The 27,653-nt window shown below is 38.3% G+C and overlaps 1 protein-coding gene across 9 annotated transcripts in view; it reads right to left on the bottom strand.

Moving 5' to 3' along the window:
* ARFGEF3 (ARFGEF family member 3) overlaps window positions 1-25,451 on the bottom strand; it is a 220,633-nt gene extending 195,182 nt beyond the window's left edge. For 8 of the 9 annotated variants that reach the window (XM_072643432.1, XM_072643433.1, XM_072643434.1 and 5 more), the window contains exons 1-2: window positions 25,079-25,407; window positions 18,010-18,061 (exon numbers count right to left, since the gene is read on the bottom strand). In XM_072643432.1, the coding sequence (XP_072499533.1) occupies window positions 18,010-18,061; window positions 25,079-25,163 (137 nt within the window). In that variant the 5' untranslated portion in view covers window positions 25,164-25,407. Of the gene's footprint in view, window positions 1-18,009; window positions 18,062-25,078 lie in introns of all 9 variants that reach the window. The other variant, XM_072643438.1, reaches the window with a different exon arrangement.
* Window positions 25,452-27,653: the final 2,202 nt, after the last annotated feature.

The following is a 27,653-nucleotide window of genomic DNA, read 5'->3' as shown; positions in this document are numbered from 1 at the left end:
CATTCCTGGGAAGGATGTGCCAATAAATTGCTTTGACTCCATTTACTTGTCCTATAACTTCCCTGACCAAAACAGCACTTTCCGGCCATGACTACCATGTACATTGCTGTCTTCTAGTACAAAGATACAAGCTTCTTGAAGGCAGAGTTCTTTTGTATACCACCACCACCACCATCTACCATTGCTACCACCATCAACACACTCCTTACCCCAAACCAATCTGTTGTCAGTTACTGTCAAGTCTTCTTTCTCAGCTTCTAGAGAGAGGTTTTAACACTTTTGTGTTATGGACCCCTTCTAGGAATCCTATTTTTAAATGCATAAAATAAAATACAAGGGAAACCAAAGGTTAGTAAGATGTAATTTTCCCTCACCCCAGCCAAGATCACAGATCCCTTGAAAATTATTGTGGACCTCAGGTTAACCTCTATCTTACATTAAGGTTCTAACATTCTCCCTTCTTTTGTACAGTCAAAGCTTGATCTCTCCTTCCTGAATTATCTTTTCCTTTACTTTTATATATCAATAAGAATGACAGCACCGTGTCTAGTGAGAGGGCCTGGGTTCAAGTCCACCTCTGAACTTAGTACCGGTGTAAACTACAAGTCATTTAACTTTTTTGGGTCTCAGTTTCCTTCTTTGTAAAAGGAAAAGGGTTGGATAATATGGTCCTTGAGATCCTATAGAGGAAGTTATATTGATTTTACGTGGAGGGTTGTTGTAGGAGAGGATTAAACAAAGTACCTACATATTTCTGAGGAAGGGTTGTGTTTATGCCATCAGCCAGAGCTACTTTCCTCCTTTCTCTTTCATTCTTACCCCCTTACTTCTCTTATTCTCCTTCCTTGTTAGCACAGCCCAGCACCACCCAGCTGTTCATAGGTAGGCGAGTGGTACTCAAACTTTTGGGTCTCTGGATCCCTCTGCACTCTTAAAAATTATTGAGAACTCCAAAGAACTTGTTCCGAGGCCTATTTGTACTGACTAGAGCTGACTGTCTAATTTTCAGTGTTCAACTGATTGTTTTGCTTATTGCCTAGACTTAAAGAAGTGATGGAGAAACATTAGTAATTCTGATTAAATTTAAGTGTGTTGTGGGTACATCCCCCCCCCCCCCGAAAGTTAGTTAATAAACATTTACCCATATACTGCTGGTTATATTTACTAATAGTTACTCTATTACAAAATAAAACTGATAATTTTTTAAATAGTTGTCATTTAAAAATAATAATAGGGGCAGAGCCAAGATGGTAGAGTAGAAAGACGCACATACATATAGCTCCGAACCCACAACCCATAGAACATCTGTAAAAAGGAACTGACTGCGAATTCTGGAGCAGCAGAGGCCACAGAATAGTGGAGCGAAGGAGATTTCTGTTCCAGAGGGACCTGCAAACCTCTCGCAAAAGGTCCGTCATGCTGTGGACATGGAGCCCAGCCCAGCCCTGCCGTGGCCGCGGCACTGAGAGGAGCAGATCTGAGCGGGCTTCAGGGACGGGATTTCCAGCGGCCGCACGGGTCCCTCCACCCACAGGTGACGAGGGTTGGTGAGAGGGTCTCTTTGGTGGGTCAAGAAGGGAGTGGGGTGCCCCCATAACTCAGGCCCCCTCAGGAGGCAACAGCGGAGGTGGGAGCAGACCAAGGCTCCCCAAGCAGGCAGGAGCCTGGATCCATTGTTGAAGGTCTCTGCATAAACCCCCTGAGGGAACTGAGCCTGAGAGGCGGCCCTGCCCCTACCTGAGCACCTGAACTTAATCTCACACTGAATAGCAGCACTGCCCCCGCCCAAAGCCCTGAGGCTGGGAAGCAGCATTTGAGTCTCAGACCCCAAACGCTGGCTGGGAGGATCTGGAGGCGAGGTGGGTGTGAGGAGAATATTCAGAGGTCAAGTCACTGGCTGGGAAAATACCCAGAAAAGGGAAAAAAACCAAGACTATAGAGGGTTACTTTCTTGGTGAGCAGGTTTCTCCTCCCCTCCTTTCTGATGAGGAAGAGCGGTGCTCACCATCAGGGAAAGACATGGAAGTCAGGGCTTCTGCATCCCAGCCCACTCAATGGGCTCAGACCATGGAAAAGCTCAAAAAGGGCTCAGAAAATTTTGAAAATTATGTTAGAAGACTGGAGGAAAAACTGGGAAGAGCAATCAAAGACATGCAAGCAAAGTATGAACAGCAGATCAGCACCCTGCTAAAGGAGACCCCAAAAAATACTGAAGAAAATAACACCCTGAAAAATAGGCTAACTCAATTCGCAAAGGAGGTTCAAGAAGCTAATGAGGAGAAGAATGCTTTCAAAAGCAGAATTAGCCAAATGGAAAAAGAGATTCAAAAGCTCACGGAAGAAAATAGTTCTTTCAAAATTAGAATGGAACAGATGGAGGCTAATGACTTTATGAGAAACCAAGAAATCACAAAACAAAACCAAAAGAATGAAAACCTGAAAGATAATGTGAAATATCTCATTGGAAAAACAACTGACCTGGAAAATAGAATCAGGAGAGACAATGTAAAAATTCTGGGACTACCTGAAAACCATGATCAAAAAAAGAGCTTAGACATCATCTTTCATGAAATTATCAAGGAAAACTGCCCTGAGATTCTAGAACCAGAGGGCAAAATAAATATTCAAGGAATCCACAGAACACCGCCTGAAAGAGATCCAAAAAGAGAAACTCCTAGGAACATTGTGGCCAAATTCCAGAGTTCCCAGGTCAAGGAGAAAATATTGCAAGCAGCTAGAAAGAAACAATTCAAGTATTGTCGAATACAATCAGGATAACACAAGATCTAGCAGCTTCTACATTAAGGGATCGAAGGGCATGGAATAGGATATTCCAGAAGTCAAAGGAACTAGGACTAAAACCAAGAATCACCTACCCAGCAAAACTGAGTATAATACTTCAGGGGAAAAACTGGTCTTTCAGTGAAACAGAGGACTTTCAAGCATTCTTGATGAAAAGACCAGAGCTGAAAAGAAAATTTGACTTTCAAACACAAGAATGAAGAGAAGCATGAAAAAGTAAATAGCAAAGAGAAGTCATAAGGGACTTTACTAAAGTTGAACTGTGTACATTCCTACATGGAAAGACAATATTTGTAACTCTTGAAACTATTCAGTATCTGGGTACTGGGTGGGATTACACACACACATGCACACGCACACGCACACACACATAGAGACAGAGTGCACAGAGTGAATTGAAGAGGATGGGATCATATCTTTAAAAAATGAAATCAAGCAGTGAGAGAGAAATATATTGGGAGGAGAAAGGGAGAAATGGAATGGGGCAAATTATCTCTCATAAAAGAGGCAAGTAAAAGACTTATTAGTGGAGGGATAAAGAGGGGAGGTGAGAGAAAAACATGAAGTTTACTCTCATCACATTCCACTAAAGGAAGGAATAAAATGCACACTCATTTTGGTATGAAAACCTATCTTACAATACAGGAAAGTGGGGGATAAGGGGATAAGCAGGGTGGGGGGGATGATGGAAGGGAGGGCAATGGGAGGAAGGAGCAATTTGAGGTCGACACTCATGGGGAGGGACAGGATCAAAAGAGAATAGAAGTAATGGGGGACAGGATAGGATGGAGGGAAATATAGTTAGTCTTATACAACACAACTATTATGGAAGTCATTTGCAAAACTACACAGATTTGGCCTATATTGAATTGCTTGCCTTCCAAAGGGAAGGGGTGGAGAGGGAGGGAGGTAAAGAAGTTGGAACTCAAAGTGTTAGGATCAACTGTCGAGTAATGTTCTTGCCACTAGGAAATAAGAAATACAGGTAAAGGGGTATAGAAAGTTATCTGGCCCTACAGGACAAAAGAGAAGATGGAGACAAGGGCAGGGAGGGATGATAGAAGAGAGAGCAGATTGGTCATAGGGGCAATTAGAATGCTTGGTGTTTGGGGGGAGAGAGGGGACAAAAGGGGAGAAAATTTGGAACCCAAAATTTTGTTAAAATGAATGTTAAAAGTTAAATAAATAAATTAAAAAAAAAGAAAGAATATGTCAAAGTGCTTACTGAAAGTAAAAGTTGTGAAATATACACAATGTAAAAATTAAAATGAAAAATAATAATAATAATAAAACCATTACATAGTAATATAAATAACATTTTTACAAAAACAACTATATTTTCCAAAACAAAAAAAATTGTGAGAAGAATGGCTTTGTTTCACATGTTTTTGCAAATCTCTTTAATGTCTTGATGACCTTTTAAGAAAGCCGAGGGGTTTTTGTTGATGTTGTTGGGCTTTACTACTTAAAGCATAAAGAAATCCTGTCTAGAGAGAATAAGTTTCAGACTTTCCCCTTGGTACTGGCCACTTCCCCACTCTATTGACTGCAGGAAGAGCTGAGAGGTATTTTATTTTAAATCCTTTTAAAGTGCATCCTTTTAAAGTGTGTTCTTTTAATTCTTAAATAGTAAAGTAAATTGTATTTTATAGTCCACCAGTGCTCGCTGCATATTTAGACTCTAAAACCAGGGGTGGGGAACCTGCAGCCTTGAGGACACATGAGGCCCTCTAGGTGCTCAAGGGTGGCCCTTTGAATGAATCCAGACTTCACAGGACAAATCCTTGAGGTCACAGGTTCCCCACCCCTGTTCTAAACCTTCTGAGGTTTAGACTTCTAAACCTTCTAAATTAAGCCCAATTTAGTTTTGCCCCACACTAGGACCTTTTCAGCAGCTCAAAGAGTTGTAAGCAAAGTAGATGCCCATCGACTGGGCAGGGAGAATGATTAAACAGAGTGTAGCACATGAGAGTGAGAATGTTACTGGGCTGCTAAAAACAATGAAGAATAAAGGGAGGCCTGGAATGGGGGATGATGGAAATGTCATACGGCATATACTTTTGAAGTGGACTAATATATTAGTTAGTTTTGAAGAAGTATTCTTTTCCTCTTCTTTCTTTTTTTATTCTTTTTTTAAAAGTATGACTTTCTGCATGGGGAGTGTAGAGGAATATACTGAAAAATCAAGATGATGCCAAAACAAAAATAGCAATAAATTTTTTTAAAATATATTTTCAGCTGCTAAAGAATAAGGAGCATATTTTAAAAACTTTTACATTTAATTTAATTCATATTTTTAATTTTTTTTATCCCCAGCACCTTGCACACAATAGACAATTAAAAATGTAAAAATATCTACTATTACATATTAATATTACCTCATTTGATTGTCATAATAGCTCTGAGAGTAACATTCTATTATCTTCCCATTTTACAGTTGATGAAATTAAGGCAGACAGAGGTTAAATGACTCACACAGAATCAGATGGCTAATAAGTGTCACTGGTCAGATTTGAACTCAAGTCTTCTAGACTTCAGGACCAATGCTCTATCCACTGCACCATTCAGCCTGGGCTTCAGTTACCTAATATTTGAAATGAAGGCGTTGGAATGAGTGACCTTTAAGGTCCCTTCTAATTCTAGACACATGATCCATCCTTTCCTTTAGAATGTGGGAGCTATGGGAGAAAACACATCAAGACTGAGGACTATTCCAAGACAGAATACAGGCAGGGGGAAAAAATGAATACATCACCTTCCACAATAAACCTAGGATTTCCTGGGACAGTGTTCAGCTGTGGGAGCATTTGTGGAGCTCATGATCTTGTTTCAGATGCATTTCTAACCAGCTGATGAAACTATTATTTTCCAATTAAAGAAAAAAATCCACCCTGTTTGTCTCCTTGGGAGCAAAGGACCAAACTAGAGCATTAAAATGGGGAGCACAGGCACAAAGGCAATTAAAATGAAATTATATTCTCAGAATGGGAAGCTATTATGGATGGTACTACATATAACTGCTAATGAACCCACAGCTTTCCAGTGCTTTCTTTCATTACTAGAAGAATAATCCTTCAAATGACTTGGTAAAAAGTTTGTGTTTCCAAAGAATTTTGGAAGCTACCTGTAGGTCATTTGATCTCTCTGTTTTGTCATCTGTAAAATGGGACAGTGGACTAGATGATCTCTAAGGTATCTTTCATGATAGTTCCAATTAGATAACAGAACCATGGGTCTAAATTTCCTGGTCCTCACCATACGTGTGAGTGTAACGATGACAATGCCTTTGTTTCTAGACAAAGTCAAAAGCCAAGAATACAGTGATGAGTGAGGAAGGGTTCATATAAAAGTAGAATATAACTTTCCTAAAGCACAATTTTTTGAAATCAGTGTTTTTACATAAAAATTTTTAGCATCTTTTGTTTTCTACATTACTTACACTTCTTCCTATATCTCCTGAGAGTCATCCTTTATAACACAGAATTAACAATTATTTTTAATGATCCTAAGCTTTTCTTTGAAACAAAGGCCTGGGTTACTTTTTTTCCTGTTAAGATGTCAAGCTTTTTATGGTAAATTACAAAATGTATTTTCTTAATTTCAGCAAATTCCAATTTTTTTACAATAACACAAATAGTCATGTAGTATTTTAAAGTTTTCAAAGTACTTTATATACATTATAATATAACAGTTTCATGACAAATCTGGGAGTTATGTACTAAACATAATATTATCCCACTTTTACAGATGTGCAAAATGACATTCAGGGCAGCTAAAATGACCCATTCATACTGGGTGGATTTTGACTCCAAGACCCACCTTCTCCATTGTGCCAAGCTAGTATCTACATCTGATCGTACATCTAATAAGAGAATATTATCTCAATATGGCTCCAGAGGAGAAAGTGATGCTGGTGATTCCCTCACTTAAATCCAATTCACTTGCATATCATGGCATCACCTCCCTGTTATCATGGTCCTCTTTGAGAGCTGAGGACAAGTAGCAACCTCTATGAGTAGAGGAGGGACTGCCTACTAGGGACCATACTTCCAGTTGAGCAACATAATTTCCTTCCTTCCTTCCTTCCTTCCTTCCTTCCTTCCTTCCTTCCTTCCTTCCTTCCTTCCTTCCTTCCTTCCTTCCTTCCTCCTTTCTCTTTCTTTCTTTCCTCTCTTTCTCTTTCTTTCTTTCTTATATCAAAATTCATCTGGAAGAACAAGAGGTCCATAATATGAAGGGAATTGTTGAAAAGAAATGCCTAGCTATACCAGATCTTAAATTATATTATAAAGCAGCAATCATCAAAACTACGTGGTACTGGCTAAGAAACAGAGTGGTGGATCAATGGAATATGTTGGGTATGCAAGATACAGTAGTCAATGACTATAGTAATCTATCATTTAATAAACCCAAAGACTCCAGCTTCTGGGATAAAAACTTACAATTTGACAAAAACTGCTGGGAAAACTGGAAAACAGTATGGCAGAAATCTAGATATAGACTAGCATTTTATATCCTATACCAAGATAAAGTCAAAATGACTACATGATTTAGATTTAAACACTGATACCATAAACAAACTAGGAGAGCAAGGAATAGTTTACTGTCAAATCTATGGAGAAGGGAAAAATTAATAACCAAACAAGTGATAGAGAACATTATGAAATACAAAATGAATGATTTTTGATTACATTAAATTGAAATGTTTTTGCACAAACAAAGCCAATGCAACCAAGATTAGAAAGGAAGCAAAAAGCGAGGAAACAATTTTTACAACCAGTGTCTCTGATAAAGGACTCATTTCTAAAATATAGAGAAAATTGAGTCTAAGTTATAAGAATACAAGTCATTCCCCAGTTGATAAATGGTTAAATGACATAAAGAGGCAGTTTTCAGAGGAAGAAATTAAAACTATCTGTAGTCATAAGAAAAAAATGCTCTAAATCATTATTGATTAGAGAAATACAAATCAAAACAACTCTGGGGTACCATATCACACCTATCAGATTGGCTAACCTGACAAAACACGGAAATGACAAATGTTGGAGAAGATGTGGGGAAAGTTGTAACACTAATTTGCTGTTTGCAATTTGGAACTATACCCAAAGGGATATAACACTGAATACTCTTTGACCCAGCAATACCACTTTCAGTCTATGTCCCAAAGAGATTATAAAAATGGGTAAAGGACCCATGTGTACAAAAATATTTATAGCAGCTCTTTTTGTGGTGGCAAAGAATTGGAAATTGAGGGGATGCCCATCAATTGGGAAATGGCTGAACAAGTTGTGGTATATGAATATAATTGCATACTATTGTTCCATAAGAAATGATGAGCAGGCACATTTCAGAAAAACCTGAAAACACTTACATGAGCTGATGCTGAGTGAAATCAGGAAAACTTTGTACACAGTAACAGTCACGTTGTCAGATGACCAACTTTGATAGACTTAGGTCTTCTCAGCAATGCAAGGATCTAAGACAACTCCAAAAGACTAATGCTATCTACATCCAGAAAAGAACTTCAGAGACTGAATTCAAAAGGAGGTGTACTAACTGCTTCCTTTTCTTTTACTGCTTTATTTTTTCTTCTTTCTTGTGGTTCCTCCCATTAGTTCTAATTCTTCTTTACATTATGACTAATGTGAAAATATGTTTGACATGAATGTAAAAGTAGAACCTATATCAGATTGCATGCTGTTGTGGAGAGAAGGAAGGATGGGGTGGGTGAGAAAATTAAAACTCAAAATCTTATGGAAGTGAATATTGATAACTAAAAATAAATTATTTTTTTAAAAAATGACCATTGATGTAAGGTCAAAGACAAGTAAAAAAATAAGACTTTTTAAAAAATCATTTTTGGAAAGTTTCTTTAAAGGAATTTTTGGTACAGTTGTAGGTAGATGCTTTTAGCTCAGAGACATAGATTGAGTCAAAGTAGAGTTAAAATATTAGAAAATGGAAACTTTTTTGTTTTACTTACTTATAAACCAGCATCAAATGTCCTACTATTGAAGTGAAAGAGAACAAATTATTTTTACTCTGTTTAGGTACCACAAAACATGAGTCACAAAGCCAATTTGCTGAACAAGCTGAATCTGTGTTAATTCATCACATAGTGTCATATGTCCTTTGCAATAAGAATTATCCAAACTAATGAGGCCATGGAACTCTTTTTAAGTCACTTTCTAGCAGACTCTCTGTTATTGAACATGATTAATGAGTGGGCTGCTCTATTAATAGAAAATTAGCATACATATATTCCAATTTTAAAAGAATTTGAATACAGCCAAAAATACACCAAAACTATACAGAATGTAATTTCTAAGTAATGACAAGAGAGTCTGGAGCAGCAGCTGCTAACCTGAGATCCATGAACATTTAAAAAAAATTCAATAAATATATTTTAGTATAATTGGTTTTCTTTGTAATCCTATGTATGCTGTTTTATACATTTAGAAAAATTATTCTGGGAAGGAGCTATAGATTTTGCCAGATAGCCAAAGGAGTCTGAAGGCTAAGAATGCTTGGATAGCTTTTTAGTTTTGCATCACCTACAGGGTATTTTGCTCCTTCCCTCCGCTTGGAGAGTCATCATTTATAACACAGAATTAACAGCATAGTTTTTAATGACTTTAAGTTTTTTTCCTGAAAGAAAAGCCTATTTTTTCCTATGAAGACTCTGAGCTTTTATGTTAAAGTACAAAAAGCAATTTTAAAATTTCTGGTAAATTCCAATTTTTAAATAATAATAACTGTCATACAATAATAAAATCTCTATATAATAGTAATATAGAATTCTGTATTATATACTGATACATCATAATTGTATAATTTATTACATTACTAATAATACTAACATTTAATGAATAGTAATAACTAACTGAGACATTCTTATATATCATATTTATATTAACAAGCCTTGCCCTAAGGCCCACAAATAATAATGTTCTGGTTCATTTTTAAGCTATTAAAACTTAAAATTCACTAAGATTTTTAGGACACTGTATTTTATATAAATTTTGGTATAGAAAGTTAATTTAGCACCTCTTTAAAAGGATATATAAATTTGACTCTAGAGAACTTCACTGTCTACGGCATACCTTTGTAATGACTGCCTCTGAAAACCCTCTTACTATGATTTCTAACATAAAGTTAGGCTGGCAAGTGTAAGCAGCAGAGGGACAGAATGGGAGTCATTATGGAGGAGAATACACACAAAAGTAGCCATTACTTCTCCTCAGTAATATTAAGGAGCAAGGGATTAGCAGCTGGCAACCAGAACCACAACGAATATTGGTAGCAAATGGGCAAGGTAAGCCAGGGAGAAATAATACAAAGCAAAGGAGGAGAGGTCAAGGGAAAGGGCCTTGGTTGGAACATTTTGATAAAGTAAAAATGGGTTAGTGGGTGGTTAACTCAGAGGGAAACAATAAAAGAAGCATGTGACCCAAGACACTAAACCATTTTTGGGTGGCTTTAGCCAGTTGTATTTCATACTGTATTCATAAAACCAGAGCATTCCACCAGGTATCTCAGGTTTCCTTGTGGGGTGGGGAGGAAGGCATACATAGGTACATAATTAATGACTCCAAGTGTCTATCAATGCCAAGTAGTGGTGAATATTCTAAAGCATAAAAAAAAAAGCCGAAGTTTCAAGCTAGATAAATGAATTAGGGTTTACCAAAAGAAATATCAATTAAAAAAACTAAGTCACACTAAGTGGAACTAGTACAAACTGTACACATCTGTCTTAAGCTTCTCCCAGATTCCTTGATTAGTTTGATTTTTGCTATACTAAATAAATAGCATCATGTCAAATTGTTTAGTCTTTCTGTCATCTGGTAACAACATATTTTATATCATAGGACAAAAAACACAGTTTTGCAAATTTGTCAGATTTGAATAATTTAAGTTGGCCATGTGAATACTTCCTCTTAATACCAAAGCACCCTGGGACAACCTAGCAGAGGGCAACCATACAGGGGACTACTTGTGAGACATCACAGTTTGTAACCTCCTCAGAACTAAAGGATAGTGTGGGGGGCTGGATATTTGCTGTTCAGAGATACTGGTGCCCATGTGTTGGAATGGACCCACTTCCTAAATTCCCCTCATACTAGTAGAGGTTAATGGTGGAGAAAGATTCAGTCCGTGCTCTTATCACTATCTTTCCATTCTCATGATTTCAGTGTCATTTTACAGAGAATCCAACTTGGCTTCGGGGAATGATCATGGTTCCTTAGGATCAAGGAACACCCATAGCATCTCTTCAGCAATCATCTCTTCTTCTCCTGCTCTATTATTGCATGACCTCAAGTCCTATCTCTTAGCCTTCTCTACCTTCCTCCTGCCTGTCACTCTGTTCGTACATTTTTTCTTTAACAAAGACATTCTTCCAGTGATATTGCATGATCATGAAGCCTAGAGTTCCACAGATGCCAAAGAATTAAAAGTTGAGTATCCCCACAATGGTAATAGTCTCATGATGAGTACAGTGAATAGACAACCAAGAATTGTGCAACAGAATTGGCATAAATGATGTTATTGGCAGCGATGACAAGAAAAAGAAGGCAGTCTTATCAAGTGGTAGGGAAACAAATAATTGATAGGTAGCCCACATGTGCCATTGGTACTTATACAACATCAAAAGACCTAAAGAAGGCAGAAGGGTGAACTGCTTATGGAGGAAATTTGAGAGGAGATATACAAGAGTTCCATACGATGCAAGGGTGTCGAAGATTTACTATCTGCATGATTGGATAGGATACCCATATCAGTTTGGTCTCAGATACATTGAAGTATTGATTTCTTTTAAATTCTATAGTAATGTAACTACAGATTCAATGGCTCCATTTTACAACGACTATGAATACGGTTGCTCTATCTTTAATATGAGATAAAATCTTGGGGAGTGTAGAAGTTCACCTGTCACCTGAATAGTGCCATGGGATGGAAGTTTTGTCATACACACAGAGAAAGAACTAAGAAAATTTCTTCCTGAAAGACTTAGACTATCAAAGAGAAAGATTCTATAGAGACATTTTGAGAGAACTGAGACATTATTCAGAAAATTCCCAAGAGACTTGAATTGCCATCTTAAAAGTACAGCATCAGTGTTGATGAGAATATTTTATTCCATATTTCTTTCCTTTACTTTTGAAGAAGACAGAGTTGACTGTAGCTGTGAACTTCACTCACTATAGTAAATGATGAATTATTATTTGTGTCTTTGATAATTTGCTGTTATGTTTAGCCTGTGGGACCAAGAGTGTGAGTTGCAGAGAAATAGCAGGCGCTTATGGAAAAAGGTTTCTTCAGCTTATTTATAAACCGAGGTGGGGGCTCAGAGATGATTGAGTAACTAGTGAGAGATTTGGACATTTCTATTAATAGCAGAATATCATTTGATTGCCTTAGAACTTGGGAAAAAAATTGTCAGTCAGTCGATAGGAATTTATTAAGTGCTTACTATTCAGACCATGTCCTGGTAGTGAATCAAGGAAAAGCAACACCACTGCCCCTGCCCTCAAATAGCTCATATTCTAATGAGCAAGATTACACATAAATAACAATATCCAAGCAAGACATATACATAGTAAAAGGGAGATAATCCCAGAGGGTTGGCATCAGCACTGGGAGGGATCAGTAAAGACTTCCTGCAGAAGGAAAGATTTGATTTCAGGCTTGAAAGAAGCTGGAGATGGAGTGTCATATTTGAATAACAAGGAGAGCAGTCAAGTGGGATGATAGGATGTACAGCAGAGAAGAAGGCAAAGATTGAAAGTTTTACATTCCAAATGAAGGATTTTATATCTGCTCCTGAGCCACTGGAGTTTACTGAATGAGGGGGAGGGGTAACTGGCAGATGTGCATTTTAAGAACATCATTTCAGCTGCTGAGAAGAGCATGCCTTGAAGTCAGGAGACCAATTAGGAGACTACTGCAATAGTCCAAGTGAGACTCATTGAGGACCTGCACTAGGATAGAGGTTGCGTGAGTAGAGAGGAAGGGACATATATGAGAAAGGCCGTAAAGGTAGAAATGAAAAGACTTGACAATACATTTGGTACGTGGAATGAGAGTAAGGAAGAAGACATTGATCAGCGTCAAGAAAGATGCAGGAACCACTAGAGATCTCTGTCAACCTAGTCTGGAAAGAATTCACTGGACTCAAGCAATCTGGAGTCAAGTAGGCAAAAAAAGTTTATTATTGTTACTCTTTTCAGCAGGCAAAAGGTCTTGGGGAAACTGCACTTTAAAAGAGTTATAGATAAAGTTTATACAGATTATTCTATACTAAGAGGTGTGCCAAACATGCTAACTCGGTGTTTTGGGGTGTGATTAGGGAGTGGCTAAGGAGCGGTCAGTTCTTAAAGGAACATGCACTTTTGTTATGTACTGCGCAAGTATTTTACCCAAAAATCATTGGGAAATAGTCCAAGCAGGGGCTACATAGTGGTGTGGTTTTAGGCCTGAAACATCAGTAAGTCCACCAACAGTCAGGGCTGACCAGGAAAAGTCAGGTTGTTCTCATCAACGTCTTGTTAGACAAGATTAATGGAAAGGGAGTAGACATACATCTAAGTGTAAGATACATATGATTGGTCAGTGAGTAAGAAATGTTGCTATGACCCAGTGTACAGCCAGTTCAGTCACTATGCAACCAACTCTAAGTGATAAATTCAATAGGTGCAGCTGGCTACTATGGCAGGAATGGAGATAACAGTTCCTTCTGGGGCAGGCTGTCCTTGAGCTGGAGGGAGACTGCCTGAGGTAGTGTTTTGAGGTTAGAGAGAAATGTGATTTTTAAGAGAAATGTGATTTTAGAACTGGCGTCCAAGCACATGCACCCAAGCACCCCATCAACACCAAGGTTGTAAGCCTAAGTGACTAGAGGATGGTGGTACCCTATACAGTAATAGAGAAGTTTGGAAGAAGGGAAGGTTTGTGGGAAAGATGAGTTCTGGTTTGGATCTGTTGAATTTGAGATGACTATCAGACATCCAGACTTAATAAGGAATTGAAACAGTAGCAGGTAAAGAAGGGTGAGGGTTGATGTGGCTGTAAACTAGGTCAATGCCACTCGGACCCCACAATGAGGCTACAGATGGTGTCAAGTTGTCCCTAAGCCATCATCAACATCATCAATAATAATGAGAGGTGGCATGCAGTACCAGATAGAGAACTAGCCTTGGAGCCACATACGACATATGAGTAATGACATATTCTAAACTAATGACATGTACTAAACTGTATGATTCTTGCAAAGTCACTTAACCTCAGACAAATCTCTAAAACAATAAAATATAGAACAGTTGCCAATCTGTATTGGTAGAGTGAACATCTTCTCTCAAAGTTCCCCATAGCAATAAAATCATAGATCAAGTCAAAAATAAAAATTATAATACACAACAATAGAAGTGAAAAGTCCAACAGCAGTTGTAATTGAATGTTGTGAAATCATAATGGGAAGAAAGAGATATGAGAAGACACTCTTTCCCCTTCTTTCTTTGCAGTGGTTGGGGGTCCACTCGTGTGGAACATACTATATGATGTCAAGTTGTGTTAGTGTACTAGTTTTGCTGATTCCCCCCACTTTTTTAAAAAGAAAAACTTTAGTATAAAGGATGGCTCCTTATAAGGAAGGAAAGGAAGGTTAAAGGGGAGAATACAGGCAAAGGAAAAACAAAAAGTTAATAAAAATATACATTTAAAATAAACTAAATAATATACTAAATAATTAAGATATATCTAACACTTTAATAACTAAAGTGTACATAAGATTTTAAGATTTACAAAATCCTTTACATACATTATTTCACTGATCTCGCACTAACCCTATGAAGTATTATGGGCATTTTGTTGTTACCAACACAAGTCAACAATTTGTCTATCGCATAGTGTTAGAGAGTTGCCTAGAACACTTGAAGGTCAAGGAACTTGCCCAAGATCACACTGGATGCAAGTATCTGAGCTGGGATTCAAATGCCGGTCTTCCTGACTCCAAACGCAGCACTCCCTCCATTAAATAAGGGTTTAGAGGGCTGTGATAAGATTTGTATCCTTAAGATGGTACACAAGTATTCATGGCCTTGTGAGGGACGGATAATATTAAGGTGACCTCTGTTAACCATTCCACCTCATCCTGCAAAAATTTCCATAATGTCCACAAGGTTCCATGTGGGAATTGTGTAAAGAAATTAATTTTGCTTGCAATTATGAAATGGTTAACCTTGAGTATCACATATGTTGCTTCTTTATCAAAATAACTCTGGTTCTTCAAAAGCCTCACTTTCTGAGAACTACTAAATAAATTGTGATAAATGCAACAATTTTACAATGTGGAACAATGGAAAAGGTCCTGGATTTGGGGTCAGAGTACCTGGGTTCAGATCTCAGTTTTGCTACTTATTCCCTCTATGGCTTTGATCAAGTCATTTCCCCTCTCTAGGTCTCAGTTTCTTCATTTGTAAAACAAAGAAATTGGACTAGATGATTTTTAAGTGACCTTCTAGCTTTAAAACTATGACTTAAAGGAAGGCAAATTGCCCTTAAAAGTGACATAGATAGAATATAAAAATGTGAGCAAAGAAATTTTTAAAAATAACAAGTTAAAGAAAGCAGGATTAGGGAAATATAAATATTGATATCCTTTTTAAAAATGCATACTGCTTCTACTATATAAATAGGTAATGGATGAGATCAGATGGAGCACAAAGGGAGTCACCAAAAAACTTTCACTGTTATTTGTATGTTAAAATCCATTTTTATTATCAATAATTTTGAGCAGTACATTGGATTTTGAGAATTATGGAAAGTTGCTAGAGAATCCTAAACATCATAGAATCTGAGTGGTAATGGGCATATCAGAGGTTACCCAGTCTGACTTCCTACCCAACTTAGTAACCCTCTCTCTAATATCCCTAACAAGTGGTCATTTGGTCTCTACAGAAACATCACAAGAAATACACTGCGCCAGAAATGCAGCCAATTCCATTTCTGGACTACCTGTCAAGAAGTCCTGTCTTAGATTGAGCTAAAATATTCCTCTCTGTAAATTCTACCCATTGGTTCTTAGTTAAGCCAAGTATATGTGTGATTCCTCTACAGTGTAATTGAAGATAGTTTACTAATAATGAGATTAGGGATTGAGGTTAGGGATCAGACTTGTCTGTGATTTCACTGGCACAGTTAGTTCCTAGGTGGGGAAAATTCTGCTATCAAAATTCTGCTATCTGAACATCAACTTTTCCATAACTTAGTCTTTGACTTGTCCAGGGTCACCTTCTGATGAAATCAGACCTTCTGATTTCTCAGTCAGTGCTCTTTCCATTGAACCCCACTGCTCCCTCCCAGCCTCTCTATCTTCCCAACAAAAACACTCACATGATTTTTCTTAGGATTTCTTGGGAATGGGATCATAAGATGATGGATTTAAGATTGGAAGGGACCACAGAATTTATCTTCTGTAAACTCCTCATTTTACATAACAGGAAACTGAAACCCAGGAACTGTGATGTGTTCAAGGTCACAAAGACAATAAATGGAAGATCAAGGATTTGAATTCAGGTCCTCTGATGACAAATCCAGCATTTTTTCCCATGAGAATGAACTTAGAAACCCCCTAGAACTCATTCAGCCAACACAAAAGGTGACAGAAACCCCACAGGTTATCCCGTAGCACCTATCACATCACTGAGAAGTCTAAAAGTAACCTGTACAATACTGAAAATGAAATGCAAAACATTTAGTCTGACTTTGGAGGCCAACAAAAATAGCTGCACTTCTCCCCAGGGCCCTTAAACATCTTGCAATTCAATGTAGCACCTTTTCTACTCATGCCTTTACAGGTCCAGCAGCATTTACTCCATCCCTGAAAATGAATAGCACAGAGCACTCTGTGTAAATGTCATGTCCCTGTTGCCATAGTCACCCTCCCTCTGCTATCAACCACATGAAGCAGTTGGTATATAAAGGAGCACAGGACAGAAATATGCAACAGTTTCTGGCTTTCCTTTCTCTCCATTTGAAATATGGAAACACAGAAATTCTCCTCAAGATTTCCATGTGTAATGAGGTCCATCCTGGAAAGAATTGCCAGAATCTTCTTTGTAGAATCTGGACTTATCAGTCCTTAAGATTAGCCTTCAAGCTAATCAATCAATAAATTGATAATCAATAAACATTTATTAAGCACCTACTATGTGCCAAGCACTGTGCTAAGTACTGGGAATACAAAAAAGGCAAAAGGCAATCCCTGCCCTCAAGGAGCTTACAATCACTGATGGAGCTACAAATATTATTGAATTATATCTGTCACTGATAATTCCTTACCACCGGACTTTTAAGACATGCTACCAAAAAGAAGTAAACTCTATCTAGAACATTAGAGAAATGATATTTATAGAATATTAGGGCTGGAAAAAATCTTTGGAGGTCATCTAGTAAAGTTAGAAAATTTCCCCAAGGTTGTACAAAGTATCATAGCTATATGTTTTGATCATACCCAAGAGATATGCAAAGCACCAGAACAAAAAAAAAACACCCCAGAAACCAAGTGAAGCACTTGAAGATATATATATATGTATACATATATATTATGTTAACATATATATAATAACATATATATATTAAAACCAACAGGCCAATGGGCAGTTGGCATAAAAATATCTTCAAGGATATGTACTATAGGAGAAGAAGGTGGAAAGGCCAAGTAACAAGAGATAGGGATGACAGGGCAACAACTTCAGTTCTCCACTCATCTCTAAGAGATTTTAACAAAGTAATTTTAACAGAGTAATGACTCCAATATTTTGAGTAGGTGACCTAGGAAGGATTTCTAGAAGGTCATGAACAAAAAGTTCACCAGATAAGATGGAATGAATGAACTATTATGGTTTTTTCCAGTGAAAAGAATATTTGCATCAACAAGATCACATTCCACTACACATCAAAGTATGAGTAAAATGTTCTATGGAAAGAAATAACAGAATTGTACTGACAGCTCCATTCAGTTCCCAGTCCAAGTAGCAAAGCAATCAGTGAGATCAGTCCCAGAGTGTTAACTTTATCTAGCATCAGAGGGATTCATGCCACAAGGCGAGAATGCAATAACACAAATTAGAAAGGTGATTTTTGATTTCCCTTGAAGTGCTTTTGGATTCTTTGACTATTGACACACTTAAATAATTTAGGTTTCTTTACCTCAGCTGGTAAGATGGAATCTTGACAATGGTATCTGGACCACTCAGCATTTCTGTGCAAAGGGGAAAAAAGAGATAAAGTAAAAACTAAACACTTTAAGACTGATGTTCTTCATGGCTTGTAAAAGTTAGCTTTAACATTTTTCTTTAATATTCTCTAAGATTAAGTATTATCCAAGAAAAGCCTGTATTCTTCACTGTAGGCATAAGCCTGCCAGAAACAATGTTTAGTCATTTAAAAGTAGTCTAATGTAAGCATTTCAGTATCTAAGATACTAAAATAATTTTTAGACATTTAAAATCATTCTAATTAAGCATTTTTTCTGCCTAGAGATATGTCAGAATAAACAGTCTCCTTATCCCTTCAGACATCTTTCCAATATGCCATTTTTGAAATAACAATTTATAGGATTCTTGAACAGGTAATATTTCATAGCTAAATCTATGATCTCATATTCAAGAAATTCTAAGAAAGCCCACACCATTGTTGTTGGTCAGAGATAGAGAGGGCAGGAAGGAGTATTGGAGTTCAGGGGAAAGAGCATTGACTGCACAATCAGAGGACATTAACTGAAATCCCTCCTCTCTCATACTGATACTGACTCCAAATCCCACAGACCTTTCACCATGCTATGCTGGGCCACCTTCATATTCCAAGATGGCACCCATTAGTAGCACAGAATATTTCCCTCTGCCTTTTTCCCTCAAAATTAGTTGGAGCATTCTCAAGTAATGCACTTTAATTTTAACATTTGTCTAAGGAAAATGTAATTATGAAGGTAAAAATGCTTAGTAAATAACAAACTACAGTTCAAAGTAAAAGAGGAGCACTTCCAATCTAATAAATGCAACATACTCTTAGAGTTCATTGGAAATTTTTCATTTAGAATTAGGAAAGATTTTTCCATAACATTCTATAAATAGCATTGGAGTTCTCAGGCTAGCCCTCTAAGCCTCTTCAGGCCATAACAGCTAAAATGTTATACATTCCCAATAGGAAGGAAGTAGAAAATAATACCATTATAATACTAGTCAAGAGAAAAACAGGAAAACTGAGTAACAGTTCTTTATGTTGAATGCTGGTATTTGAGAAAAAGCAGACTGAGAACATTAAAAAGAAGCAGATGGTGACTTTTGTTGAGACTCCTAACAAGACTTCCATTACTCTTTGGGGGCTTTAAAGGTTGTGGCATTAGCTCTTTTTTTTGTCCGTAACAACTTCAAAGCATGATTTTTCCTGAGACAACAAGGCCAGAATTAAAAGAGTGAGGATACTCAAAAGTTCTCTGAAACCTTCCTCCAACTTACGCTGTCAGTTTGCCCCTCTATAGAGTTTGTACACTATGTAGTACAAATTGAACTACTCATTGTCCGCTATCTCAATCTGTCTTCTCATCTCTGTGCATTTGCATTTCCTGGGATGGATTCCTTTACCAAACTATCTCCTCTCATTGGCAACCTTCTCAAAGCTCCATATAGGCATTCTCTCTTGCATTGTTACTTTTCTCATTCTCCAGCTAAAAGTTCTCTCTCTTTCTCCATATATATATATGTGTGTGTGTGTGTGTATGCATGCATGTATATATGTGTATATGCATATATGTGTGTATACATGTATATATACATATATCACATAGTTTTAAATTTTATTGACTCTCTCTCATGTACTTAATAACTTAAATTATAATTACTTACATGTATGACTCATCCACCAATCTGGGATGTTCCTTGAAGATACAGACTATGTAGTCTTTTCATTTTGGACCCATAGCATCTAATAAAGTATACTCTGCACACAATAGATGCTAACAAAATATATTTGTCATCCCCTTGAAGAGGTGGAAGCCTGGTATGGTGTAAAGGATTAGGCAGCTTTGTTCAAATTACCAGGCCTACTATATATATATATATATATATATATATATATATATATATATATATATATATATATATATATATATATATATGTATACACACACATATATATATATGTATGTATGTATATATATGCGTGTGTGACTTTGTGCAAGACATTTAACTTCCTTGGACGTTTGTTCCTTCATCTGTAAAATGAGTAAGTTGGACTAGACTAGATGAGTTCTATAGTTCCAGGTCTAAGTCTTTGGGAAGAATTGAGATGGGAGAAGAGATATATCAATTAAGAGTTTCCCTGTGTTTTATTGCTAAGCAAGAAGAGATTTAGTTGGGAAGTAAAGGCAGACTAGCCTTAACTTGTGGAGTAGGGTGCAAGGAAGTAGAGTAATACACAATACTCATATGTATGACTCAAGCAAAGATAAAGTTTTAATTATTTGGGATATGTTTTTATTAATTTTTAAATTATATACATCATTCTCCCCCTCAAATGATACAGATAATGAAGAGTTGATTCATCAACATCTCTCAAAATCAGTGTCTTCTCCCAGTTTTCCTCTTTATCTCTCTCTCTCTCTCTCTCTCTCTCTTTCTCTCTCTGTCTTTCTTTCTCTTTCATATTATCTGTTTTCTATTATACAAGTTCAAAACTTCACAGTCCTTGTATCCCAAAGAAATCATAAAAATGGGAAAGAGTTTCACGCGTACAAAAATATTTAAAGCAGCTTTCTTTGTGGTGGCCAAGAACTGGAAATTGAGAGGATACCTATCAATTGGGTAGTAGTTGAACAAATTGTGGTTTATGAATGTAATGTAATATTATCGTGCTATAAGAAATGATGAACAGCAAGACTTCAGAGAGGCCTGGAAGGTCTTATATGAACTGACACTGAGTGAAAGGAGCAGAACCAGGAGATCATCGTACACAGTAACAACCACAGTGTGCAAGCCATTTTTCTGGTAGACTTAGCCCTTCACAGCAATGCAAGGAACTAAAACATTCCCACTTGAGGCAAAATGTCATCCACATCAAGAGAAAGAACTGTGGAATTGGAAAGCAGAATGAAGCAGAATATTTTCTCTTGTTATGTTTTGATTTGTTTGGGTTTTCTCATGATTTCTCTCATTCATTTTAATTCTTCCAATGCAACATAACTAATGTGAAAATGTATTTAATAAGTATGTATGAGTAGAACCCATATAAGATTACATGCCATCTCAGGAAGTGAAGGGGAGAAATCTAAGACTTGTGGAAGTGACTGTAGAAAACTGAAAACAAATTTAAAAAAAAGAAAAAACTTCACAATCCTTTTGAATTCTTCCATCTCCTTTCTGTCTTGTAGCTTATCAATCAACAAGTTCTATGCATCCGTTAATTCTACTTCTAAATGCTTCCCTTTATCTCTTCTTGTAGTCAGGAAGATTTGGGTTCAAACAGTGCTTCTGATGCTTAATAGCTATGTGACTGTAGGTAAGTCAATTTGCCCAAGAGGTAAGGCCACAATTTTCTCCAGTTAGAAAAAAGTGTTAGAAAGATTGTACTAAATTGATCCTATATTATGATCTTCCATTCTCATTTCTACCAGCGCATGCAGGCTATTCATCACATTACATCCGTATGTCTGAAATAGTACTTAGCACAGTGCTTGGCACAGAAGAGACGCTTAGTAAATGTTTATTGATTAAGTCACTGCCAACAAAATGGAGAGGCACTACCTTAACAACGAAACCACATTTCCCATTATTCCTAATTGAGGTTCATCTCTGGCAGTTTCTCTGAGGAAGATTTGGGGGCTCAGTGGACAATAAGCTCAAGGTGTCAACAATTTGATGAAACTAAAAACTTTAATGTAATCACCAGCAAAGTCCTTGGCATCTTCAAATGCTTGAGTATCAGAAACTGATTTGGTAATTAACGGAAGGGTTATGAAAGAAGATATGTTACCTTTGGCCTTGCTGCTGTATGTGAAGGACCACTGGGACTTTCCATGATTTGCTGCTGAAATCTCCTATATATGTTGCTTCATCCTGTTAGTATGTGTGCTGCTTGAGAGCAAGGACTATCTGGCTTTTCTGTTTGTATTCCTAGCACTTAGTACAGTGTTTTGCACATCATTAATGCTTAATAGATGCGTATTCATTCATTCCATTAAGAGAGGCAGTATCTTGAGGCAGGAAGATAGTAGCCTTGCTGTTGTACTGTTTTGAGAGACCACTGCTAGAGCAATGTATGTGGTTCTGGGGGCCACATTTGAGGAAAGATATGGATAAACTTGAGAGGATACAGTTATCCCTTCCATATTTCAGTGATTAGGAACACAATGCCCCTACAATCTGAAAAATTTGCATAAATTTTTTTGACCCTCCTTTCATACTAGAGAAAAAATTGAAATTTTTTGTTTTTCTTTTATGGAGTATTCATAATATTAAAAGACAAAATATGCTGATATTATATAATACTCTACATATATTTTATGCATTTCTAAGTTTCTAAACTTTTTCTGTGTCATCTGCTGACCTTTACATGTTGTCTGCTGCTTCTGCAAAACTCCCCCCAAATTCCTGTTTAATTTCTTATGCTGATCTGTGATATATTGAAACCATGATGGGAAAGTTGTGATGTGGAAGGGAAAACTGAAGTGTATGCAGAGCAAGGTGGCTAGAACTGGGAAAGACCTCAAGACCTTACCATATGAAGACCTAAAAAGAAGTTTCATGAGGACACAATAGCAGTCTTTAAGTAACTGAAGGGCTCTCACACAGAAGGAAGATTATTTTAATTAGTGATCATTCTAATTGCATCAGCCTTTCAGTCCTCCAGTGGGGCCACATCATACATTTCCTATTACTAGTCTCCTCAGCCTCTATTAGATAGTAAACACTTAAATAGATAATTGTTGAATAAGCAAATGAGTATCAAAAAACATTATTGGCTTTTTCTAGTGGGTTTTCCATTGGCTTTTTCCATCTATCCATCTATTAAACTGAACCCCATAGCCCAATCACTGAGAGGGGGAGGGGGTAGTTTGCAGAAATAACCCACACAGGAATTCTCTTATTGTCTTTTATTGCAATTTTGCCCATCCTATGGCCCTAGCATAGTACCAGGCATCCTGTGGGCACACAATAAAATGTTCATTTACTTGAATTTAATATGGTAATTGCCTCAGTCTTCAGCTTTTCCCCATTTTCAGAAAACTAGCTATTCTTATGCCTCTATGTAGTGGGTTAAGATTCACCAACATGGTAATTTAATTTTATCAGGATGTTAAGTTTCAGATGCCCAATTTATAATAAATAGCATTATAAGTAAAATTAACAGGCAAGGATTGGCAAATGGTAAATCTGCCCTCCCCACTTTTCATCTAAATTAATAACTGCAGAAAGTTTCAATGCAATGGGAAATGAGTGCAAGGGAAGTAAGCTGTACAGAGAGAGAAGCCCAGGGATAAACTAACAGCCTCCTAAAGTGCCCCTTTTATCACTTTACTAAATCTGGGTAACCTTGTGTAGGACCTATTTCAGAACTCTGCAGGTATAGTGAATGATTATAGTAATGTAAACACTGGGCTCTGGGTCTTTGAGTCACCTTATTTGCACATTACAGCCACTTTATTTCAACAATGGATTGAGACTACCATACAATCAGCTCCATATACAACTCTTCTTCAACTTCCATGAGGAAATCAGGAATTACAACACTTTTACTATTTACTATTACTATTGTTATCATTGTTATTTTCATAGACTTTTAGAGTTCTAAGACTGAGACTGGAAACCATTTCTAGTCTAAATCCTTCATTTATAGATGGAAAGATTGAAAGAAATTAGTAATTTGTGTAAAATCCTATAGCTAGAGGCATGGTTGGCAACCAGATCTTCCCCAAATCTGATATTTTGGGGTATATTTTAATTTCTCTTTTTTTAAAGTGGAAACTAAGAACTCCCTTCTCTGATCAACACTCCCATATGTATATTGCCAGTGGGATTAGTGTAAGTTCCTTGAAGGCATGGATTGTCCATTTCTGCAACCTTTTACAGTGCTTAATACTTTTTTTAAAAACCCATCCATTCATTTATCATCATGAAGTTTTCATTGTATATGGATGCCTTAAGATTGCCCTCATTTTGTCACCAGCCTTTTTTTTTTTGAGTATCACTATACTTCCTTTCAATGTCTGAGGACTGCCTTCCCACAAACTGCAGTGGAGAGAATGCTGGATTTGGAGTTAGGGCACCTGGGTTCAAATCCCATCTCTGCTAGTTGTGTGGCCTTGGACAAGACTCAGCTTCTCTGGGTTTCATTTAAGTAAGTGAAAAATGATGTCAAAAGAGGAGTTTGGCTACAAGACTTCCCAGGTCCCTGCCAACTCTCAATCTAAAATCCTAGGATCTCATCCAATTGAAACTTTTTTCATCGTTGTTCCTCTAGCTGGCAACCTGAGCCCAGTGGGGAAAATAAACTTAGTACCTGGAACTCAGTGCAATCCTACCCACGATGGGCAAATCCAGGGGAAGGAAAACCTATCACAGACCACACTCCCACTGCAGGGGAAACATTATCCAGGCTTGTGGCCGCTATTTCTCCCAGCACAATAAGCTATATTTGAACAGCAAAATGCAATCCTTCCTCCACTTAAATAAGCCATCTTTGCCTAGTTACACTCGCCCTTTTCTCTTGAAAAGGGCCGAGTTGATAGCATAGCAGCTCGTTCCCTCTTCCCAGCGGCAGCTTAAGGAACAGGCCACTGGATCGATGCAGCCTATCCAAGCCAGCATCACTGTGCCTTTGATGGGGAGGGAATCAGCAATCTGGTGTTACATTTCAGGAAAGGGGAAAAGGGCTAGGGATGTCGGATCACAGATTCAGAGCTGGAAGAAGCGCTTCAAGCCACCTGGTTCAAATCCCTCATTTTATAAATGGGGAAACTGAGGCTCGGGAAGCTGAAGTGGCAGGCCAATTGTAAACGACTAGGGAGTAAAAGTCAGCAAGGCTTAAGTATCACTATTTCGCGAAAGATCAAGCCAAACTACACCCCAGCGAAACCCCAAGCAGAGAAGGGGCTGCTTTCCGCTCTCAATTTCTGGTGCGCCCAAAGGGGCGGCCAGTCCAGGGAGCGAAGTGCGGACTGACAGGTGCGCCCACTGCAAACCTCGTCCCCCTCCCTTCGCTAGCTCCCTCGCTCGCTGCTTACCTATGGCCAAGGTGCTGCTCTCCTTGATGGCTTTGTATTTGCTCCCGGACGCTTCCTTCTGCAGCTTTCTCAAGATCTCTTCCATCTTGACCTTCGTGGGCGCTCCGCCGCCAAAGGGAAAGGAACTGGCTGTAGACAGCGGGGTACCACTGAGCCTGGCCTTCCTGTCCACCTCCGGCAGCGGTAAAGGTCCGCGCACCGCTCCGCTACTGAGCGCTCCAAGCGCTCCCCCCCATCCCGCCTGGGGCCAGAACCAGCCTCCACCGCTACAGCTCCTGCTGATGAATCACGCTGGGCTCCATCTCAGAGAGCCACGTCAGTTTCTTCCGCCTCTTCCCCCTCCCCCTCCCGCTCCCTCTCCTCCTCCTCTTCTGACGGCTTCTGCCCCCCCACCCCCACCCCCGCCTCCTCCAGAGCTGGCACGCAGCTCGCTCCTAGGTAAGGGACAGGTTTGGTGCAGCCAGGATCCTGGTCAGGCCTGGGCAAAGGACTTGGCCAGAAGGGAAGAGGACTCCAGGGAACTCTAGGGGCAGCCTAAAAGCCTTGCCAAGGCTAAGCTGTTCCATTCCCCGGATCCCGTATTCAGAAGCCGGCTGGAGGCTCGGGAAAAGGTGGAGGAGGATTTCCTGACCTGGAGTTGGGGTGGGATGCTGGGAGGAAGAGGGAGGACCTTGTTGGCCTGGTAATTCTGTTATTCTGGCCCGAGGGTGGGGGTTGGGGGGCAGCACAGTTGGTCTAGAACTGAGGGGAGGGCTGGGAAGCCTTGATGTTTACACGAGGAGATTAGAAGTGCTATACGTTATTGCACAGTTTAGTATTGTACTGGCAAGGTGAGGAAGGAGATGTACTTTTCCCCTTGGCTTCTGTACAAGTTGCAGGTCTAAGAGTTTTCAACCACCCCATTCCCTTGTTTTGACTAGTTCCCTGCCCCTTCATCCATGAAGGAGAAAACAGGTTACTCTGCGACTTGGAAATTACTCATTGCACCAAAGCTCTCAACTGGTAATTCATCTCAAGCTTCTGTAGAGCATCTCCCACAAATTTCCTCAATGTATGCTCTCTTATATCTAGAATATATCTCATTGGTTCATAGAATGTTAGAGCTAGAAGGTACCTTGGAGATTGCCTACACCAATGCCTTTCTAACTAATGGGACCACCAAATATAGTGGAAGATCCAACTATACTGATAGAACTGATGAATTCTGGGGAGCTGGGGGCATGAAATAACCTCAGGATGGGGGGGGGGAAGGTTTGGGAAAATTTTCAAACAAATCAGAAGGAATAAATCCTAATTTCATATAAAGAAATTTCCCCATGTAATATTTTTGAGCTGTCCTCTTCTGTCTGATGAGCCTCATGGAATGCAGAGAGCTTGCCTCCAAGCCAGGAAGAGTGTTCAAATTTAGCTTCTTGCTGGCAGTGTAACCGGGGGCAGGTCACTTAACTTTTTGCTTAGGCAATGTTGACTTGCATTGATATAGGGAATCTCTTCACCAGGAATTTCTTGATATCGATGACATTACAAGTCATAATTTCATATTGCTAGCATAAAAGATATGAGGGACTTCAGAACTCATGTAGTCAAACCTTCATTTTAAAGATGAAATTGAGGCCCAGAGAGGTGGTGTGATTCACCCAAAGCCACACAGGTAACTGTGTCATTGTTTTGAACTTTTAGTCTCATGTCCTGTGGTCTCCAAGCCCAACATTTTTTCTATTGTACTAGGTTTCCTCCTGGCATCAGTATTTTTTTACAGAACCAATAAGCAGTCAAGTTCTATCAACTCAACAAGTGCATGCTAAGTGACTACTTTATTAACATGCTATGCTAAATATAACATATAATAGTGAGATAATATTTGTTAGAAGACAAAAACGAGGCCAAGATAAAGTCAATATATCAAACATATCAATCTTTCCTCTACCAAGGGAGATCTGTCTTTAACTTAGTAAATAATTCTTAAAGAGGAGCCTGAGACTGGGCTGGGGTGGGGGGGAATTAAGTGACCACATGGGGACCACAACTTAAGAGCAAGATTTGAAAGCTGATATTTCTGACTCCAAATCTCACACTTCACTCCATGTTCTCCTTAGCTGAAGGGACTCAATGAAAATTTTGTTCCAAGACTCTCCTTTACATATAATTTAGCACTGCAAAGCTGTCTAAAGCAATGGGGAAAGAGTTTGTCTCACATGTATAACTCAGGTGCAACACCACCTCAAAATGCAAGATTTTGTGTTCACTGAACCATTTCTAGTTCTTTTTACCAACTTAGGAGGACACCAGATTTAGAATCTAGAGAACCAGGATTCAAATTCTGCCTGAGACTTCTGCCAAATGTGTGACCCTGAACAGATCTTTACTTCTCTATGTCTTAGTTACTTCATTTGTAAAAAGATATAGGTTGGACATGCAAGTTCTAAATGTATGACTCTATGGCCTCTGAAAATCTTTCTTCCCTCCCCACATCAATACAGATCAATCCAATCTTAGTCATTGTTTATTGCCTTTTACATAGCCTTACACATGCCAAGTAGTTTCGGTCCTGGTAATCAGCCTCTTTGCTTACACA

Source organism: Notamacropus eugenii, chromosome 2, assembly GCF_028372415.1.
Source record: "Notamacropus eugenii isolate mMacEug1 chromosome 2, mMacEug1.pri_v2, whole genome shotgun sequence".
Taxonomy (NCBI): Eukaryota; Metazoa; Chordata; class Mammalia; order Diprotodontia; family Macropodidae; genus Notamacropus; species Notamacropus eugenii.
This window is presented reverse-complemented; position numbering and strand designations above follow the sequence as displayed.